This window comes from Triturus cristatus, chromosome 1_1 (genome assembly GCF_964204655.1).
Source record: "Triturus cristatus chromosome 1_1, aTriCri1.1, whole genome shotgun sequence".
NCBI lineage: Eukaryota > Metazoa > Chordata > Amphibia > Caudata > Salamandridae > Triturus > Triturus cristatus.
In genome coordinates this window covers 916,544-939,047 of record NC_140579.1, presented here as the reverse complement: position 1 = coordinate 939,047, position 22,504 = coordinate 916,544, and the positions used below count along the sequence as shown (strand labels likewise).

General features: G+C 44.1%; 1 protein-coding gene across 2 annotated transcripts in view; it reads left to right on the top strand.

The window, feature by feature from the left end:
• LOC146869038 (proteasome subunit beta type-7-like) overlaps positions 1–22,504 on the top strand; it is a 52,668-nt gene that overhangs the window by 9,216 nt on the left and 20,948 nt on the right. For both annotated transcript variants that reach the window (XR_014969640.1, XM_085624150.1), the window contains exons 2-3: positions 15,102–15,195; positions 19,634–19,731. Coding sequence is in view for 1 of the 2 variants with exons in the window: in XM_085624150.1 (XP_085480276.1) it covers positions 15,102–15,195; positions 19,634–19,731 (192 nt within the window). In the remaining variant the exon portion in view is untranslated. The remainder of the gene's footprint in view (positions 1–15,101; positions 15,196–19,633; positions 19,732–22,504) is intronic.

Genomic DNA, 22,504 nt, shown 5'->3' with positions numbered 1-22,504 from the left:
CATGGAAGTCTGGAGGGCAGAAGACCACCATGGAAGTCTGGAGAACAGAAGACCACCATGGAAGTCTGGAGGGCAGAAGACCACCATGGAAGTCTGGAGGGCAGAAGACCACCATGGAAGTCTGGAGGGCAGAAGACCACCATGGAAGTCTGGAGAACAGAAGATCAACATGGAAGTCTGGAGAACAGAAGACCACCATGGAAGTCTGGAGGGCAGAAGACCACCATGGAAGTCTGGAGGGCAGAAGACCACCATGGAAGTCTGGAGAACAGAAGATCAACATGGAAGTCTGGAGAACAGAAGACCACCATGGAAGTCTGGAGGGCAGAAGACCACCATGGAAGTCTGGAGGGCAGAAGACCACCATGGAAGTCTGGAAGGCAGAAGACCACCATGGAAGTCTGGAGAACAGAAGACCACCATGGAAGTCTGGAGGGCAGAAGACCACCATGGAAGTCTGGAGGGCAGAAGACCACCATGGAAGTGTGGAGGGCAGAAGATCACCATGGAAGTCTGGCGGGACAGTATATGTTTAACGTATCTGAGACATATGAGCCCCGCGTTGCATGATGTGGAGCTTTGTGGGCATCTCCCCTTCATAGGCAGCCAATGAAGCTGTCTAATAGGAGGAAACACTGTCACATTTTCTCCTAACAGAGATCTGTCTGGCTGCTGCATTCTGTATAGGTTGTAACCTCCTGGTAAGGTACTCAGTGAGCCCGATTTATAGGGCATTTCAGTAATCCAGTCTATTAAGGGCCAAGGTTTGCCCCAGCAATTGTCTGGAATACTGTGGATCACCTTCCTAAGTTGTCTCAAGAGTAGGAAACAAGTTGAAATGAATTTGTTAATATGCAGCTGCCACTTTAGAGTTTTTTCAAAGAATGTAAACCGCTTTTTTAATGAATTTGATATTGTTTTAATGTATTGTATTTGTTATGGCTGTGTTCAGCCTGTTGTCAAATAGAATTCGTAAGTTCCTGGCCGAAGTTGCGGGTGCCGGGCATTCACCCAAAGAATGAGGCCACCACTCATGGGACCAGATGGAGGGATTCCCAAAAATGAGAACTTCTGCCTGATCAGAATGAAGGCAGAGATAGTTGTGATTCTTCCAGCTGGCCAGTTTAACTATGCAGCGCCTGAACTGCGCCTGAATTAGTGAAATGTCGCCTTCCATGCGGATAGCAGTTGACCATAGCTTGCCCTTTTCTATCCCTGGTGTCAGGGCCACAAAGACAGGAGAAGGACAAGAAAGCAAGCAAAGCTCCAGGAGCCCTGCTATGGGGTCAGGGGCCTGCCCTGTGATGCTATAGGAAGTGAAAGAGTGTGTGATGTCACTTCCGCCATCAGGGGCATTTTGATGAACTGATGTCTGTGAAGATGATCGAGAGGCACAGAGAGGCAGGACAGTGTTCCTCCTTCCCCCCAGCCAGTGGCGTCTGCGTCAGTCATCTGTGCTGCCCGTGCCAAGGAACGGCTTGACTGTTGCATATCTCCCTGTTGGAAAGTCTGCTTCTTCTCGGCACTTGGCCTGCATTACATAAATACCAAAACTATGTAATGAAACAGCATCCATGGTCCAAATCACCTCCATGGTCTGGGAAGTGGTAAAGAGGCGCCTAGATGTTCCAGAAAAAAGGATTTACAGCTCACTGGCATGAAAAACGCCATGGCAACCTTATTGCAGGGGTCTTGGTACATCAATTGCAGTGCTATGTAAAGGTTCTGGGGCATATTTACTCATTGTTGCTGCAATGCAGGGCAGCATTGCATGAAAGGGGTACAACAGAAATGCACCCTACCAACTAAGAGATTTCTGCCATCTCCTAGTGCTGGCTCACTGTGTGCTGCATAGCACCAACACAGGCACCCCTGCACCATACTGCAAGGGTGTCTGCGTTACAGGCAGGATTGTTTTTGTGTAGGAAGAGACACTAAGGTGCAGATTTATTTAAAAGCACATCACATTACAGCGCTGAGTTGCGCAAGCGGTAGAAGGCACCACAGAGCTCTATTTATTAAAACGTCGGCTGCTGCTCGCTGCTCCTGTGCTGGTGCACAGACTGCAGCCGCTCACCATGCACAACCTTTGCACCATGGTGCAGAGAGAGACACTTCTCTTCCAGTACAAAATAGTGTGCCTAGACACATTTATAAACAATTCAGACGTTGTACTATATGCATCTACACTGTGTGGAATATTTGATGAAAACAAAACATTGGCCGCATTAAACATCTGGCGCATTTTCCTTCATTGCACCGGGTGCACCTTCAAAAATGTGCTCTCGGCACAATGAAGGAAACGGCGCAGCATTATGGGGAATGCGCTGCCCCCTTCATCCACTCCAGAGGCCTGTAATCACGGGGCGCACTGACAGAGCACAACCTTTTAGTTGGTGCACTGTCAGTGCGCTTTCAGACGGCTTCACTGCCTTTGGACCCATATCAGAAATACTACGCGGGCGCAGAATCAAAGGGATGACCTCATTTGCATGGGGCACGCCCTCATGCAAATTTGGGAACGTCCCTTTGAAGATAGCGCTGGCACTTTATGTGCGCCAGCGCTATTGGTATTACAGAAGGGGCCGCACAAGCGTCTGCGGCCCCTTCTGTAATACCAGAGTGCACCGGATGCGCAAAACGGGCGCAAACGCCCTTTGCGCCACCGGAGCACTTTAAGTCATATGCCCCCAGGTCTTCATATTAGTACCTGCTTCAAAGAGGGGTTTTGACACAAAGCCTGGTCCTGCTAGCTTATTAGCTCAAAAAGTATGGATACTTGCACAAATCTGCCCACATTTTCCCCAAGAAATGCTCCTGTGGCGCGATGCAAAGCAGAACAAAGTGCTATTTGTGCTGAGGGAAGGGCACCTTTCCAGGCCAAAATAACTTTCATGCTGCAATTAAAAGCAATGCCCATTCCAGCTACCAGACAGTTGCAACAAACCATTCTCCTTCGATCTTTTACTCACAAAGCAGTGTTTCGCCCATAGACCCCCGAATCAGACTGCACCGCTCTGGATTTATTATTAACCGTCAGTAATAACTGCGTGCCACATTAAAAAAATGCCAAACCGGGGGATTTTCAAGAGCACAAAATGGTAAAATAGATAGACACAAAACAGTAAAATAAAAGCTGCCTCACATTCGTTCCTAAAAGTGAGCAAAAGAAAATTTAAATACATCTAGCCCTTGGTAGTAAATGTTATTTGCATGCAGGTGAAAATCGCCAAATGTTTGACAGCCCAATAGAGAGCAGGAGGTGGGGGTTGGGCGAAAAGTGATCTTGATAAGAGTATTCCTGTCTTTTCTCCTTCTCAATGGCCACAGTCAAAAGAACATTCCTTGCAATAGGGCCAGTCAGTAGCATGTGTGAGATGGGCCCATGCCTAGGGCGTAGACAGTAGACCTTTAGAGGGGTGTAGGAGCAGCCTAAAGCAGTCATCTTCAGCCGTGGTTCCAAAGGCGGGTTCATGTGCACATTTCTGCATTTTGACTCCTTTCTCTTGCCCCCAAAACCCCCATATTTTATAGGTCTGGGCGGTGATCTCCACTCTGTTCACTGAGTTTGCAGAGTTTTCTGCACTCGGTGGAGCTCACGGTGTGCAGAAAACTGTAGCGAGGTGGAGTTTTCCCCCCGCTCGTGCTCGCCACTGTCAGTTGACGTGCGCAGGAAGATCTGCGCGAACGCTTGCGGAACTCCGCAGAGTTTTTCACGTGGAACTCTGCAAACTCCGCCCAGGCCTAATATTATACCCCCTTACCCCTCTCATTTTCTTCAACAAACAGACAGTTAAAGAGAACGAATGGGAGAGTCACCAAATTTGGTGTCACATGGGGCACTCTCTGAGCAAAGGACAGCTTGGCCATTTAATCATTTATGTGCGGCACAATAATTCTGATTTTAATCTGGGGAAACAGTGGTAGTATAAATTGCCCAAATGCAGATATAGCGGATAGAACAGGAGCAAAATCCCAGTAGTACCAGCATCGCCTTGTAATATCACCCATTATAATAGGTAATTGCATTACACTGGCTGGAACTAGTTGAAGAAAGCAGCAATCCGGCGCCATTTTCTGTTTGTCTTTTTTAATTGACTAGTCTAAGATTAGAAATTACACTTAGATTGGTAAAAAAAAGTGAGCTAACAGACTATGAAAAAATCCAACTTGATATTTTTAGGTCTCACCTAGCGTTGCAGCGCGCATGCAGTGCTCGCTCTGCGAGCCTTCTTGTAATCAAGCCAATTTTAGAAGTGGACTCTAGGCTCCGCCCCTTCTTTCCATTGGCTTGTGTCATCGTGCATGCTAAACCCTGGCTTTCCATTGTCAGTGAGGCTTTTTAGTCCCTCCTTGTTACCGCCCTGTCTCCTTTTGGCCCTGCCCACCCGGACTGGATCTTTTAGTTGGTAGGCACTTTCTTTTTGTCATTCTTTCACGAAACGCGATGCTGCAACACTATGCCCTCGAAATTGTATGCTTTTGTTATTTCTTAAATGAGCGTGGCGCGTGCTAGGGACACCGCGCTCACTTCATTTATTTATATTTTTGCGGTGTCCACTTCAGGGACACCGCGCTCATCCCAGGCTCGTCCCAGCAGCCTGAATTTGCGGCCTGTGGTTTATTGCACTGAGAAGCTTCATCTCAGAGGCCGCCATTTTACATCATGAGAAGCCTCATCACAGATGCCTGCATTAAATGTAACAAGAAGCCTATCGGATGTGCCTGCACTTAATAGGTGTGGCTGCCTGACAGAGAAGCCTGTATTTAATATCCAGAGAAGGCACATCATAGAGGCCTCTGTGTACTACATACGTACAGGAGCATTACCACAGAGGTCACATGCAGAGCGCATGAGGCGTAAAAACACCTACCGCAGAAGCCGCTATGATTAGAAGGGTTATTGACAGAGCCGCTTGACAGATCGGGATAATCGATGAGGCCGATGCCCACCCCGGGGTAGAGGCTCACAAACACTGCTTGCGCTCTGCCGCAGTCTGGGAGGCTGCAGAGGGGGACAGAATTGCATTTGGGCTTGTTGGGCCCGCAACGTGACCTCGTGACTGTAATCAATTAAGGAAAGTCCACGGACCCAGGCATTAAACACCGAGCAGCTCTGTGAAGAAAAAAAATGGGGGGTCGGCAATGCGGGTGTTATAGAACAAGCACACGTTTGCATCCCAGCACAAAAAGTAATTTCCAACCAAGCGCCAGGTTTTATCAGCCTTTTATGCACCCCCCCAAAAAAATAAACATAGATACGTTCTCAAGAATGACCCTACTAAGCCAGCAATCGGCTGAGAGAGTAATTTCATTTAACATGTTTTATAAATAACTGTAGATCTCATACTGTGGATATAGATTGTAAAGCCAGACCGAGCATTTAAAATACTTTTGTTGCACATGTCTTTGTGTGAGTAAAGTCTGGTGTTTCTTTTACTGGCTCCCACACTCGGGCACGTTGGCGCTCTGTCATCCTTTATTTTGCCGCTGGCATGTTAACATTCGGAAGGCTGAAGCTCACACGATGAGACGAACATTAAAAAACATTTGCACTGCATACGTACCTTCGATAAATGCGAGCATCGATTTTCTGTTGTTTTATGAGGAAAGAAACTTTTATAATGTTACTTTCGTCTTACGTTTGCTAGAGTCTTATATTTAAAAAAGACAGAAATATTTATATTTATGCATAAGTGGCCTGTGCACCTCAGAATGTCACTAACAACCCTCACTCAATCATTTCCGCAGTGACTCCTTGGTTTTAGTTATATTGTTGCAATCGGTGCGAAACGGGTGAGTTCACCTAAAGTTGAGGACGTGTTGTATCCATTGTCTTTATATATCAACTTTTTGTGTAGAGCTACTCTGCCGTTTCTGAACTTCACCTGCACTTGTTAGTTCGCCAATTCATTGTCCTAGATGTATTGATGTGTGATTGATGGAATGCCGAGACTGGAACTCGCCATGTCTAGATGACTACATGTTGTCAGCACTGAGCATTCAGCTCACTGAGCCATGATGCGATAGCTGGTTTATGTTTGCATCACTATTGGCAAATAGCGAAATTGAGATGATATGAGAGATGAGACACTTTGTCCAAGATCAGACAGTTGGTTTCCTCGGGTCAGATCTTCTTACATCTGGCAGCTCACATTGTGTTATGGCTTTTCTTTAGTGTGTTGTTGTACGCCTACATTGCCCTCAAATGTGTATTATTGTTATGTGATAACATTAGCACCTAGAGCTATAGAATAAACTGGTGTCACTGTTATTATTTCCAATGCCTCTCGTCTCTGTAGGGCGTCTCAATCTGGATGTGTACCTTTATTGTCACTGCCCTCGGTGTCAGAGTGAGCCCTGTCCCCAGGGCACAAGTTCTAAACAAGCATTTGCAATGCAATCAGTCTCGCATTTACGTGAGTTTGAGCTATTGGCATTGTAAATGACAATGCCTTTTATATATGTTTTAAAAAATAAAAAATAAATAAAATGCATTGTCATTTACAATGCCAATAGCTCAAACTCGCGTAAATGCGAGACCTATTGCATTACAAATGCTTTCTTTATGTTGTATTTTGTTTTCTTTAGATACCCGCGAGAGGTGGGGGAGCAATAGAGAAGCAAGTGGGAAGTGGGGGGGGGGGGTCGACACAATAAAATAATAATAAAGCCTGGTTAGGGAAGGAGGTGAAAAGCAGAACATGAGGGCGAGAGCAATATGGACAGTGGGGTGGGTGGTTTGGGGGGGGATGAAGCTCATGGGAGAGGGTGCAACACATGAGGAAGAGAGCAACACAGAGCATGGGGGGTATTTGACAGGGGAGAAGCATACAAGGGTGAGAGCTAGAAAACACGTGCACTCTCAAGGAGTGCTTAAGGAAAAAGAAAAAAGTAGTTCCTTAAAAGTGAGCAGGGAAGAGAAAGATACACATCAGATGGTAAAGAGGCTATGCTTCGGAGGAGAGGTAAACACAAGATGGGATAGGATGGACAAGGAAAGCTAACAAACAAGAAGAAAAGAAATAAAAGTGATAAAAGGCCAACAACTGGCCGCAGTGGGCGGGCTCTAAGCCACTGTAAATTCTTGGTATAGATGACAATAGGTCTGACACTACCTGGTATTGCGCAGACTGCGCGGTGTTCGTGCTGTAATCAGTTGTTCAAACCTTAGATATGTATTCTCTTGACTTTTGCCACATCTAAAGTTACAAACACAGGTGGGATCTCTTTCTTGGTTCCCTTTTCAACTAGGTGGATTACCCTTCTTAGGTTATCTTTTGTTTGGCGATGTTTAATAAAGCCCGACTGATCCAGATGCGTATTAGCGTTGGGGGGAGGATATTCTTCAAGCGAGTTGACAGTATCTTAGTAAATATCTAGGTGACAACATTCAACAAGGCTATAGGCCGATAGGAAGCACATGTCTTGGGGTCCCTCCCTGGTGTGTGTATCAAAAAGGTGAGGGATTCCCTTGTAGAGGTAGCCAAATTTGTAGTCAGAAGAGTTGTAGACTCTCGCCAGTTAAGGGCTCAGCAGAGCCCCAACGTTTTATAAAAAATCCCCGTATAGCTGTAACGTCCTGGAGACTTGTTGACATTATCGGTGGTAATGGCCTGTTTGACCTCCTGGTCTGTAATAAGGTTTTCTAGCTGGCAGCGCTCAGCTCAGTAAGTTTGGGAAGGTTGTCCCTTTCTAGATATTCAGTTTGAGCTTCTATGCGGCTGCACTCACTCCTTCTTGTATAGTTGGATGTAGTAGGAGCGGAAAGCCCCCAACATGTGCCCCTCCTTAGTGAGCCTGGTACCATTGTCTACTCTAAGACAACATCTTAAACATAGTGGCAAACACGTTGTATGCGAAGTAGGCAAGCCTATCTTACTGCTGTGTTGGTAATGTGTCTGCTTCAGATTGAGGAGAGTAAGTTTGGCCCTGTTAGTGTCCATTGTGAGTATCTGGCCTCGGAGTGCCATAAGCTGCTGTTGCTTAGGGAGTGTGGTGGCTAATTTATAGTCTTTTTCTAGATCTTTAAGCTCCCTCTCAAGAGACTCTCATTGTTGCTGTCTGAGTCTTCTAAAATAGGATAGTTTACTTATGCAAGTCCCCCGTAGTACCACCTTAAAAGCATCCCATAACTTTTCCATCAACATATCAGGGGTGTCATTACGTTGGAAATAGTCCTTTATGGACTCCATCAACTCGGTCCGAAAGACTGGGTGCCTAATCAGGCCAGGATTAATAATCCACTTGGGGAATCTCTCAGGTAGGTCCCCCTGATCTAGTGTCACTGTCCCCGGTGCATGATCAGCTATACCAATCTCTAGGGCCCCCGTTAGAGCAGCTAGAGGTAAGAGCTACTGAATATATTTTTGTATTCTCGAGAGCGTCTGGTGTACAAGGGAGAAGAAAGTGTAGTCTTTGTCAGAGGGGTGTCATCCCCGCCAATAATGAATCCCTAAGTACTACAGCTTTCCTTTCAGTGTGGCGGAGAATCCCCCTGAGTGTGGGGTGCACGGTCCTGTCCTATTATCTCAGAGATTCCAGATTAATATGGAGTCTCCCATAAAGATGATGTCACCCACAGTAAATTCCGCCACTAGATCCATACTTTTACTCAGGAAGGCATCTTGGCCAGTGTTTGGGCTTAGAGCACCATCACTGTCAGTGTCCAGCCATCGATCGAGTCCTTAATCATGAGTATGGCACCCGGTTTTATAGTATTTATTCTTTGGACATTTCCCTCTGTATTTATTCATATTTATTTTTTGCTAATATTATCCATATTTATTTTGGGGTTTGTGAAATCGAAACTATTATATTTCCACATTTATGTAACCGATAAATGTGCATTCATGCTTGAACACCTGATAGGTTTCCATGATATGAATGCCCAAAGATGATAAATCAATGCACTTGTCTAAAAACATGAACATTTTGGTATCAAGGTTGTACATAACTACTGCTGTTTAAGCCTCTTTACTAAAATTCCTTTCTTTGTTTAACCCCTTACCTGTCAGTCCGCACAGCTATTGGCCTGGCAGTCATGAATGACAGCATTCAGAAGCACTCGAAAAAGAATCCAATTTACGTTTTTATCCACATTTAAAAATACATAGACAGGAAAATAAATGGTTTTCTGTCTGTATTTGTCTGTAAATATCAATAAAAACGGAAATACAGAGACCTCTAACCATGAGGTATCTGCCCTCCCTGTCTTTCTTGCACTCAGCAACATGGAGGGGGAATCCATGATGTATGAGGAGAGTGAGCAGTATGCCTGAATACATAGTTTGTGTCTGACTCTAGTGTCTTCTCCCTGTTTCAGCTGTGTTTCCTGAAATGCAATGAGACCGTACCTGCCCCTCTTTATGAATTGCCAAATCTTGGTCCATTTATTGGGCACATTCATCCCCTTAACATTGAGTAAGAGGACCTTAACCAAACCGCACACCATGGATCTTGATTATCAAAAGCCACCCTCCACATTTTCACAAGGGAATCAGATTCGCAACATACCGAGTCTTGCAGTGTTTATGCCTTTCGATTATCCAGGCCACTATGTGGACCACTGAAAGTGTTCTCCTCGTGAGGAGTGAAGGCTCTCTGTTTCCCCACCCTTTTTGTTCATATTGCCCCGCCTTCCCCTCATAACCCCAAACAGTGTGAAACTAATAAACCAGAATAGAAACATAACACCAATCAATGTCACTGTGCCAAAATCCACCCTGTCTGAGCGGCAGGGATCCCCCTCTTTCCCAAGGAGAATACTTGAGCTCCGTCAATATAAGGGAGGGCTTGGAGGTGTAACCAAGGGGTTTTATGTAACATCTCTCATATTCCATCATCCTTGCCCATCAATGTGTATGGTGGTTATGGCATCTAAAGGTCCAGAAGGAGCTATTGCCACTCCCCTGCAACAGGACACCAGGAGGGGACCAGTTTCACAGGTCATAAGTCTTCTTTCCAAGTTGCATTTCTGTTCCTCCTGAGCCCCTGGCACTGCAACTCTTGTACCTGCCAAGGCGTAATGGTCGAGGGGGGGATCCCCAACCCTCTGTGCTGCCAATGTAATTCCCAGCAGTTCTGCCACCACCGCCAGGTCTAAGGTCTGGTGTGACTTGTTGCCATGATCAAACGCAATGCCGAATGGATAGAGCCATCTATACCTGATTTTATTTTGGCAAAAGTGTTCCGTGATTGGCATGAACTGCTGTTGTCTGAGAAGCGTTGCCGGGGCAATGTCCTGGAACAATGTGCTGGAGTAGCCCTCATGTTGGATGTTGTCCTTGGATCTGGTGCCTGTAGGACCTGTGCTTTTATCTAGAACTCATGGAACTTAGCCAACACATCCTGGGGTCTGGCCGATCTCGCCATTTGGTAGGGGTCCATGCGGTGAACTCTGTCTAGCTCGATCGAGGTGGAGTCAGTACCAATTAATAATGAAAAGAGTCCCAAGACAAAGCTCTTAAGATCTGAAACCTCAACTCCCTCTATTAGACCCCTGATTCGAATGTTGTCTCTCCAGGATAGATTTTCCAGGTCTTCGACCTTTTTCATAGATACATCATTTTTGGCATGAAGAGCTGTGCAAGTGTCCATCAGTGTGTGGCTCTTCCCATCTGATCCTCTAAGTTACTTTCTGCTTCAACAATACTGGCTCCCACTGCATCCACGTCTGACCTTATCGTGGTGATTTTGTCACCGAGATCAGATCTTAAGGCGTTGATCTCTGTTGTAATATCTGCCTTGAGCTCCTCCTCCAATTCCACCTTAGAGCTGGCAAGCAGATCTTCCTTTGTCAGGGCCACCTGTCTCCTCTCTGCCAGGCCTTGCCTACCAGGTCCTTCTACCACATCCCAACTGCATGGAAAGCTCACTCCAAAGAAGCCTGTGCTTAGTGCCTCTGTCACAAGGCGCGGTCCAAAGCTCCACATGGCCATCGCTGCCTCACCATCTTCTGCAATCACCCTGCGGCTACAACTCGCTCCCTCAATCGCTGGTGGCCCCCTCACCCTGGCACTGTTTCAGGGCATCATGGGGAGGAGGTGTTAACAAGCCAAGGCAACTCCCGAGATCACAGAGCTCAGTTAGGGAGCGTCTATCTTGGTCCGCACCGAAGCTACTCCCCTCCATCTGCTTTCATCATTGGAAATATGGATTAAAAGGTCCTAGCAGCACAGTGCTGTGGTAGAAAATGCCAGGAATAACTGAAGCATAGCTGGCAAGTTTCAATGCGCTTATGCGTGACACTTCAATGCCTTATGCGTGAGTGAACATTGAGTGACACATTTTGCCACTGAAACAAAGCAATTATGTTCCTATGATGAAATCAGTTTTATGAAGTTAACTCCTTTTGTGCAGCTTTACATAATGGCTAGGCAAGAGATAAACTGCTGTCCCAGTGAAAAGCAGCTCTTTCCCCATATTACGGGATACCTTCAGCCTGTACTGGTTTTTACAAGGAATATCACATTACATTCAGGCTTGTAGTTTTGCTATTGATATGGTTTGTTGGCTACAGCAACAGTACTCATTGAAAAGGTGTTACAGGCGATCGGCTTCAAGGTTCCACGAGGATTTTTTTTTTATTCATGCCTTGAATGAAAGGTTCAACTCTCATTTCATAACCATGCCTGTTGCAGTGCAGGGCAAAAAGTTCAATATAGGTTTGTTGAGTAAACTACGACTCTGGCATAGTTCTACAAGGTTTGCTTTCCCACCCACGGGTGACACATGTGAAATTGGTTCAATGCACCAACGCTGAATGTGAAAGACAGGTTATTGTATATCTTCAGAACCCCACCCAATACATTGTTGTAGTGGTATTATTGCTTTTAGGTTACTAACAATCCATAAGCCGGGATCTGGGGCACCGTGGTACCGGAAACAAACCTGTTTCACTCTTTGCAATACCACACCCACAAATGGCACTAAGAAGAATAGACATTTTTAACTAAAAGCATTTATTTCAACAAAGTATTTATTTCAACAGAACAACCCTGTTTTTCAGCATATCTAGAATAACCACACCGAATCTCACAAAGACAACAAATGCGCATGTTGCAAACAACAAGAATAATATGAACATTTCTAACATAATTAAAATGCCATTTAAAAACTAACACCCTAAAACATACTTCTATGCACTACGTTGTGAGAACTTTTGAAGTAGAACTTGCAATCTAGACTTTCTGTGGAGAAGCAACGCTCTGCATACCTTGTTGACAGCAAAAGCTGCGGATATCAGAGAGGCGTGAAGGCGGTGTTCCCTGTGAAAGAAAAACACGCTGCGGCAGCGTCCTTTCTCCTGGACTTAACTCGTTATCCATATCAGGTGTGATGTCGGATCTTCATGGTACGCTGGCAGCAGTTCGGATCATCTCTGGCAGTTTTTTTGTGCGATAATCTGGGGAAGGACCTCTCCTGACGAGTGGCAATCCATTACACCGCCTCTTATCAAGGATTGGAATTTCAGACACGAGTTCAGGAATTTCTGACATAGATTATTTGCATCAAGGTGTATGTTCCAGACATAACCTGATGATCAGATAAAGGTAAATGGACGTCAATTCAGACGACACTGTTTTGATATATGTCTGTGTTTGCTCTTATTTGACCTTGCCACTGTGAAAACTAGACACTGGTCCCAGACTGACGTTGCATCGGGTGACATATCTATTTCACATCAATGGCAGACATGACAATGATTCAACATAAATTGGGAAAAAATGACAACTCCCATTACCTAAGATGGAGTTGAGGGCCTACTTAAAACGGAATAGGGTATTAGGGGCTTTACGTCAAGTTGACTAGATTAAAGCCTTGGCAGGACATGGACATGATTGGTATATTGGAGTGGCAGTAATTTAACAGACACGCTTTTAATATGGGGGAGAGGGTGAGGGTACTCGATTTGTTATGCTACCAAATATCGAAACATAGGGAATGTTTTTGATATTTTGATAGGTGCGACTCGTAGCTGCACACACCACGACTCTCCAGTAAGCATGTCCCTCTCTGGCTGGTACATTAATCACTTTAAGCTCCTGTCTGATTTATAATTGACTATTTCTATAAGTCTGGATAATTTCAGTATAAAAAATTATGCACATTTTGGACAACACTTTTGCTATTTAGGCTTGAAGGGTGGGTTCTTTGTAGTACCCAGACAGCGCATGCCCTGCCTTGTCATGGGAGCCTGGAACCTCACCTCATCCTCAGCGATTTGAGACCATCCACATAAGTGCTTTCATACAGGCTTGGTGTGCCGCATGCCGCTACATCACAGCAGGTGCTAGCCGGCTCCAGGGCTGCCTATAGTGCATAACGCTAACTTATTAATACTTATGGTTCCTACTCCTAGACCTGAATCATGGCGTAGCATGCAGCGTCAGGTACCACTGTCCTCTGTCCTGCCAATGAGGTCAGGATCGTCGCTATCTGAACAGTTACCAGGACAAATGACTTTAAATAGACCATGGCAGAGGCTAAAATACATCAGTGTAGACATTTCAGCTTAGCGTTTTAATCACTGCAAGGCACTGTGAGATGGAACACGGTGATATCTGTGTTCCTGTGCGGGTCCTTATGGTGATACGGGAAAACAGACCAAATGTGTTAGCCCGACCCTAGATGCGTGGCACTAAGCAGGGCTGCTTAAGGCGTTTCCCTGAAGTGGGTCACGTGCCGTCTCTGACGATTGTAGCAAGGGCTAGCGGGGAGGGACAGAGGAGGATTGGACGTCTAGGAGTGGGAAATTGAAGGTGAAGACGCGTGTGGAGGGAGGGAGAAGAAGAGAGCTATGATAAGGTCGAGAGGGTGGGCGACAGATCCGCGAGGGCCATTGGTTTCATTTTCCTGCCTCAGACACGCCGTACCTGTTGTTAGACAATGGCTGGGCTTTTACCAGAGGGCAGGTGCAGCCCCCATTGTTCTGGAGGAGAAGGGGGTTTAGCACCACCCTTTCATTCACAGGGGTGTTGTGCGTGTGCGGTAGTAGCGTCCACGAGCATCTGCGCTTCTGAGACCTCCTCGGCGCGCGCGCGCCCTCTGCCCCCACGTGACTCCTAAACATTTGACGCCTTCCTGTTTAGGACTAGTACGGTTAGTGCCTAGATGCATGTCTAGTGCACCAGGTATGCTGAGGGGCAGGACCAGATGTAAAGGTGGGTAAACAAGGGTCTAAAAGATGAACAATGCTAGTTTTTCGTTACAAAATGCAACAAAGAAAAGTGAGTACATTTCGTCTTGTTATTGATTCCACTGCCAAGTGGTTCCATGCCATGTGTGATAGCATGATATAGACCGGGCTTCTCAACAAACAGCAGGTCATTAGGGTCTAATAAATCCTAGCATGCAAAGTGATGTTATTGGAAAAGTTAGGACTGGATGAAGCTGTCACACAGGACGTGGACAGCTATTTGTTTTAGCTTTCACAAAATGGATTAGTCCATTTCTAAAAATGTGGCAGTACTTGTTACCATCATTTTTAATTTTGTGTAATGATAAGGTTTATATCAAGTTTCTCTAAAACACAATCGCTTTATAGCAATAGACGCTGAGGTGCAAACTTCCCTCACACAATTAATAGGTATGAAAAGCATACGGTTCCGTCACTCACAGTATAAACTATCACAGTGGTGGCGCTGGACATAAAATACCCACACACTCAGCAAATGAATTTGTCCAGTCTTGAAATATGGTCCAGTTAGGACTGGGGATGCAAAGACGACACTCCTGCTACCACAAAGTGTTTATAGGGAAATTACTAAAACATTCACAAATACGAAAACTCAAACTTGCCCGGAGAACACAGCGATGTTATACAGGCAGACCATCAGGTTGTTCAAAAGTTACAGAACTTATTCACAAAAGTTTAAAATATACAATAGACAACGGGAATATGTGTACAAAGCCTATATATTAAGATACAGGCGAATGTGTACTGACAGAGCTCAGTCTGGAGTCAGTGAATGTGGGGACCGTGAGTCTGTCGTGAGTGTCAGGCCCATTAGGCTTCAGTCCTGAGTGCTCACTGTGGTGTTGGTGGGAGTGGTTTAGGTGAGATTTACTGATCTCAGTATTTTTCTTTCTCCTTACAGGAATGCATCACTCGAGAAGCACCTCTTGGAAACTGGGGCGAAGGCCCCCAAACCACGGAAGACGGGAACCACCATAGCAGGTCTCATCTTCAAGGTAGGAGTGAATTCCACCTGTGTGCAACCAACACTGACTAGCCAGTCTCGCGTGCTTGCTGCTTTCCTGTGTGACATCACCAACAGCTGCCAGCCAATCACAGGCACCCTCTGCTGTCATTGGTGGTTTGTTACTCCAAACTATGTGCTCCCCTCTTCCTCCTGGTAGCTGTGTGTTAAAATGTGTATATGGAGGTGGGCAGGGTGGAACGGTATTGGGCAAAGCCGGCGCACTGTTCTGGCTTGGCTCTAAGAGCCATGTCATCACCATAGTCGGCTTCTAACTCGTGCAACAAACTTCATGTAAACATATGATACGGACTCTTAGAAATTCAAAAACGTGTATTTCTGTAGCCTGTGCACGTGTTTCCGGTTAGTACATTAGCTTGTGTTGTAGCGTTCAGTGACATGTATTTGAGGTGACACATCGGGAAATTAATTTGAAAAGATTCCTGCTCTCCTGCCCCCCACCATGAAACTCATGCAATTAGTGAACGACAGGCAAATCAGTTGTCATGGATACCCAATGTGTGGCCTAAAATGCAATTACAGATGGAACAACACTGTAATCTGATAAACCATGTACATGATAGGTTATTGTACTGATGTATTTCAAGGTGCTCTTATATGTGAAAATGAAGGAAAACGAGTCACAGTGAAATGCACTATTTCCCTAGGATCACACGGTTTGACAAGCTGGGCAGTCGGGATTAATCCCAGGCCGCCTGGTTTCACAATGTTCAATTCAGCCACTACATGGGTATTTCTTTCTCTCTCCCATTTTACATCAAAGGTTGATGGTTTATGATTAATTCTTTCAGACACAACATCATTACACTGTATTAAAACGTTGTTGCATGTTAAATCAAGTAAAAACCTAATTCATTCTAGAAATAAATTACAAAGTTAAGGGAAGGTAGACTACGCTACTTTCATCTTCATATCACCTGCTTCACCTCACTTGGTAAGGACATCAATTTAAGTCTCGGCACAGTCAGTGGAGCAAATGATGCACATTAACTGAACAAAGGTCTGGGAAGAGGCTACAGAGTTCACATGGCACAAGTGGAGGAGAGCACAGCTGCCAGCAGATGTTCACCCAGCAACCACACAGTTTTGTTTGCATTTTTAATTACCCCGTGGTGGCGAGGGGGAGAGATCCTGAATATCAACTCTATAATTTTGATGGACCTTAATATAAAGTTGGAAATATCATGAGCGTCAGAATATCAAAGATAGGTATATTGACGGTAAGTACATCAATTGTTGTGGAATAATATTGACATTTTAAATATTGTTTACTTAAATATCATTAAGTATAATATCATTTTGTAATTGTTTTTCAATTTTTAGAGTAATTTAATTTTACGGATTCCATTTTATAGTTTAGGAATAGTTAAAACAATTCTGGTTTTGGAGAATTATTGGGGTTTTGGATAGGTAGTTTAAAAAAAAGTGTTTTAATTATATTGATATTGTATGTGATATTGATAAGTTCTTCTAATTTGCTTTAAATGCAAATGTTTAAAAATGCAGTGATAGTTCAAATATTTTTTATCTGGATTGTGGGTTTTATGGCCTGTTAGGCTGGGTAGTGTTTTAAAAAATAAAGACTTATAATAGGTAATCTAAATTCCACCAAAATTGATTTACCTCGTTGTTTGCAGCTTTGCAGTGTTACCCCAATGTTTGTATGACTTGGAGTTGGATTAGTAATTCTGTTCTTCCCCAAATTTGTGCTGCCCATTATTGGTAGGTCTTGGAGTTAGAATAGTAAATCTGCTCTCTCCCAATTAGCCCATGTTATTTTAGTGTTTGTACACATTAGTGTTAGAATAGTAAGTTTGCCTTCCCAAAAATATATTGTGTTACACCATTGCGTGTAGGTCTCGGTCTTAGAATAGTAAATCTGGTCTCCTCCACTTATGCTGTGTTACTCCAATATTTCTATGCTTTGGTATTAAGGTAGTGAATCTGCCCTCCACCAATTATGCTGTGTTATTCCAGTGTTTGTATGCCTTGAATTTAGGATAGCAGGTATGCACTCCCCAAAAAGCATCTCTGACCTCACAGTTTAGCTTTTGGAATTAGCACAGTAAAGCTGCCCCCTCTCCCACCGGTCAGGCTGTGCACCCCAGGGTTTGTAGGCCTTGGAGTTAGAATAATAAATCTGCTGTCACCCAGTTAATGCTGTATCACCCCCATGAATGTATGTTTTGGAGTTCGAATAGTAATTATGCTGGGATAACCCAAAGATTGTGTGTTTTGCAGTTGGGATAGTAATTGTGCTGGGATACCCCCTTGATTGTGTGTTTTGGAGTTACAATAGTAATTATGCTGGGACACCCCTGTAATTGTGTGTTTTGGAGTTACAATAGTAATTATGCTGGGATACCCCCATGATTGTGTTTTAGAGTTGAAATAGCAATTATGCTGGGATACCCCCATGATTGTTGCTTTGGAGTTGGAATAGCAATTATGCTTGGATACCCCCATGATTGTTGCTTTGGAGTTGGAATAGTAATTATGCTGGGATACCCCCATGCCTGTGTGTTTTGGAGTTGGAATAGTAATTATGCTGGGATACCACCGTGATTGTGTGCTTTGGAGTACAATAGTAATTATGCTTTGGAGTTAGAATAGTAATTATGCTGGGATACCCCCGCGATTTTGTGCTTTGGAGTTGGAATAGTAATTATGCTTTGGAGTTAGAATAGTAATTATGCTGGGATACCACCATGATTGTGTGCTTTGGAGCTGGAATAGTAATTATGCTGGGATACCTCCGTGATTGTGTGCTTTGGAGTAAAATAGTAATTATGCTTTGGAGTTAGAATAGTAATTATGCTGGGATACCCCCGCGATTTTGTGCTTTGGAGTTGGAATAGTAATTATGCTTTGGAGTTAGAATAGTAATTATGCTGGGATACCACCGTGATTGTGTGCTTTGGAGTTGGAATAGTAATTATGCTTTGGAGTTAGAATAGTAATTATGCTGGGATACCACCGTGATTGTGTGCTTTGGAGCTGGAATAGTAATTATGCTTTGGAGTTAGAATAGTAATTATGCTGGGATACCACCGTAATTGTGTGCTTTGGAGCTGGAATAGTAATTATGCTTTGGAGTTAGAATAGTAATTATGCTGGGATACCACCATGATTGTGTGCTTTGGAGCTGGAATAGTAATTATGCTGGGATACCTCCGTGATTGTGTGCTTTGGAGTACAATAGTAATTATGCTTTGGAGTTAGAATAGTAATTATGCTGGGATACCCCCGCAATTTTGTGCTTTGGAGTACAATAGTAATTATGCTTTGGAGTTAGAATAGTAATTATGCTGGGATACCCCCGCGATTTTGTGCTTTGGAGTTGGAATAGTAATTATGCTTTGGAGTTAGAATAGTAATTATGCTGGGATACCACCATGATTGTGTGCTTTGGAGCTGGAATAGTAATTATGCTGGGATACCTCCGTGATTGTGTGCTTTGGAGTAAAATAGTAATTATGCTTTGGAGTTAGAATAGTAATTATGCTGGGATACCCCCGCGATTTTGTGCTTTGGAGTTGGAATAGTAATTATGCTTTGGAGTTAGAATAGTAATTATGCTGGGATACCACCATGATTGTGTGCTTTGGAGTTTGAATAGTAATTATGCTGGGATACCACCGTGATTGTGTGCTTTGGAGCTGGAATAGTAATTATGCTTTGGAGTTAGAATAGTAATTATGCTGGGATACCACCATGATTGTGTGCTTTGGAGTTGGAATAGTAATTATGCTGGGATACCTCCGTGATTGTGTGCTTTGGAGCTGGAATAGTAATTATGCTGGGATACCTCCGTGATTGTGTGCTTTGGAGTAAAATAGTAATTATGCTTTGGAGTAAGAATAGTAATTATGCTGGGATTCCCCCGCGATTTTGTGCTTTGGAGTTGGAATAGTAATTATGCTTTGGAGTTAGAATAGTAATTCTGCTGGGATACCACCGTGATTGTGTGCTTTGGAGCTGGAATAGTAATTATGCTTTGGAGTTAGAATAGTAATTATGCTGGGATACCACCGTGATTGTGTGCTTTGGAGCTGGAATAGTAATTATGCTTTGGAGTTAGAATAGTAATTATGCTGGGATACCACCATGATTGTGTGCTTTGGAGTTGGACTAGTAATTATGCTGGGATACCTCCGTGATTGTGTGCTTTGGAGTAAAATAGTAATTATGCTTTGGAGTTAGAATAGTAATTATGCTGGGATACCCCCTCAATTGTGTGCTTTGGAGCTAGAATAGTAATTATGCTTTGGAGTTAGAAATGCTTTCCTGTATATCTGCAAATCAATATCGGTGTCCAAATACCAATCTGTACATGTGTGTGTCTATGCAAGCTACATTAAAGGCTCCCTTGCTACACCTTCACCCTTTACTGCCCTCCCTCCCTGCAGGACGGCGTGGTTCTGGGAGCAGATACAAGGGCCACAGATGACATGGTTGTGGCTGACAAGAACTGTGACAAGATACACTTCATCACCCCCAACATCTAGTGAGTATCCATGCCTCACTTCCCTTACTGCTCAAAACAAAACCACCAACATTGAGTGAGTATCCAAGCCTCACTTTCATTACAACTTAAAACATAACCCCAACATCTAGTGAGCATCCAAGCCTTACTTCCATCACTAGTCAAAACATAACCCCGCCATCTAGTGACTGTCAAAGCCTCCCGTCCGTTTCTACTCAAAACATAACCCTGACATCTAGTAAGCATGGAAGCCTCAATTCCGTTACTACTCGAACCACAAGCCTAACATCTAGTGACTGTTCAATCCTCACTTCCATTACTAGTCAAAACATATCCCCAACGTTTAGAGAGTATCCAAGCCTCACTACCATTACCAATCAAAACATAACCCCAATATGTAGTGAGCATTTGAGTCTCACTTCTTTTACTACTCAAAACATAAACCCAACATCTTATGACTATCAAATCCTCACTTCTGTTACAACTCAAATCCCAACACTGACATCTATTGAGTATCCAAGCTACACGTCCACTATGATTCAAAACTTAACCCTGACATCTAGGGAGTATACAAAGCCTCACTTCAGTTACTCCTCAAAACATAACCCCGACATCTAGTGAGCATCACCGGCCACACTTCTGTTACCACTCAAATCATTAGCCTAACATCTACTAACTGTCCAAGCCTCACTTCAATTACTACTCAAACATTCCTCCAACACCTGGTGAATATCCTAGCAGCTTCACTTCCAACACTACTCAAAGCATAACCACAACATCTGGCACATATCAAAGCTTCACTTCTGTTACTACTTAACACGTAACTCAAAGATCTAGTGAGTATCTAAGCATCACTTACCTTATTACTCAAAACAAAACCCTGACATATAGTAAGTATCTAAGCTTCACTTCAATTCCTACTCAAAACATAGCAAAAACATTTACCATATATCAAAGCTTCCCTTCTGCTACTTAAAACATAACTCCAAGATCTAGTGAGTATCACTAAAAATGAATGGAGAAAAGACAGAGATGTTGGTACTGGGAAGGAATCCGTCCTCGTGAAGGACCCCCCATTGGCACAAAAAATCTGAGCCTGCTCTCTGATCCAGCACACACACAAGGGCTAGAATCTGGGATTCCTGCTGGATGAAAGTTGTCAATGAAGCCTCAAATGACAAAGGTTTCGGCCACTTGTTTTGCCGTTCTGAAATGGTTGCGGAAGATCATCTGGCTACTTCCATTTTCAGCGCAACAGACAGGGTCTTATCATGTCTTATCATGGCTGCCGCGAAACTCTGGAATGAACTTCCACTCGCAATCAGACAAAGTAGTACCTTGTCCCTGTTCAGGAAAAGGATCACAACGTGGCTGTTCCCTAGTAATTGATTCTGTTATCTCTGAGCAATGCTCATTTTAGGCTCTATTTTATTATTATTTTTTTTTTTTCCTCTTGTTCCTTGTTGGTCCGTGTTCACGTATCTTCAGCGCCGGGGTACCCGTAGGGTGTTTGTTGCGCTCTGTAAATATTATATACAATACAATACAATGTTGAGATTGGACTACAGAACCATGCTTTGGGGACTGACAAATCCTCCATTAGAAGGCTGCAGGTGGTCCAGAATTCTGCAGCAAGAATGCTGTTGATGTTTCCATGGGGGACCTTCGTCCCCCCCTGCACTGGCTCCCAATTGAAAAACAAATGTAGATAAAGATCCTGTGCTATGTGTCCAGAGCACAAGCTGGGGTTGGTCTGAGCTATTTGCAGGATTTTGTTGAACCATATCATCTGAGCTGGTCGCTGCGCTCTAGTGGCTCATCCCTATGTGTGGTCCTACTCTTAGGCCCTCTTCATATCCTCAAACATGTAACAAGTATCCTGGGCCGACTTTTAGACACATCCACTTAATAACCTCCAACCTCCAGTGAATAGCGAAGCCTTCACCCTTACGCAAGACACACTTCGTAACCCTGTGATCTACTAAGAATCTAACTCTTATCTTTACACCAGACCAGTGCTTCATTTTTAAAATATAAGAGCCGGGGCCCTTGTCAGGAGGTGCAGCTTACACCACCTATTGCCCCGCGAGTGCTGCAATGACAGTACCAAAAAGTATCAGCACAACTTCTAACCATCACACTCCTGCAAATGTGACAATTCAGACTCTTCCAGGACCCCAAAGCTTTAAGAATGGCTGGGGCGGCAGTTATTAGTAATTTTTAATGTATATTGAATTAATAAACAACTGTTGTGCTCATCATTAAGTTAGATAGACAGGGCTACCATGTTGCAGACTATTATAAGGGCCAGTGTGGAGTATTAAGTGCCTCTGCCGAGCACCGGAAACCACCGACTCAAAATAAGCTTTGCACCTGCCCACTTCGTAACCGCAAACATGTTCAGGTATCCAGAAATGACTCTTAGAAACGATCCACTTATTAACCTCCAACCTCCAGTGAATAGTGAAGCCATCACCCTTACACAAGACACTTCAAAACCCCAAACTCTAGTGAGTATTAAAACCCTCACCCTTAAGACGCACTACATAGCCTCCATCCTCTAGTGAGTATTGAAGCCATCACCCTTACACAAGACACTTCAAAACCTCCAAACTCTAGTGAGTATTAAAGCCCTCACCCTTAAGACGCACTACATAGCCTCCATTCTCTAGTGAGTATTGAAGCCGTCACTCTTACACAAGACACTGTTCATAACCTCCAACATCTAGCGGGCATTGAGGCCATCACCATTACACAAGACACTGTTCATTACCTCCAACATCTAGCGGGCATT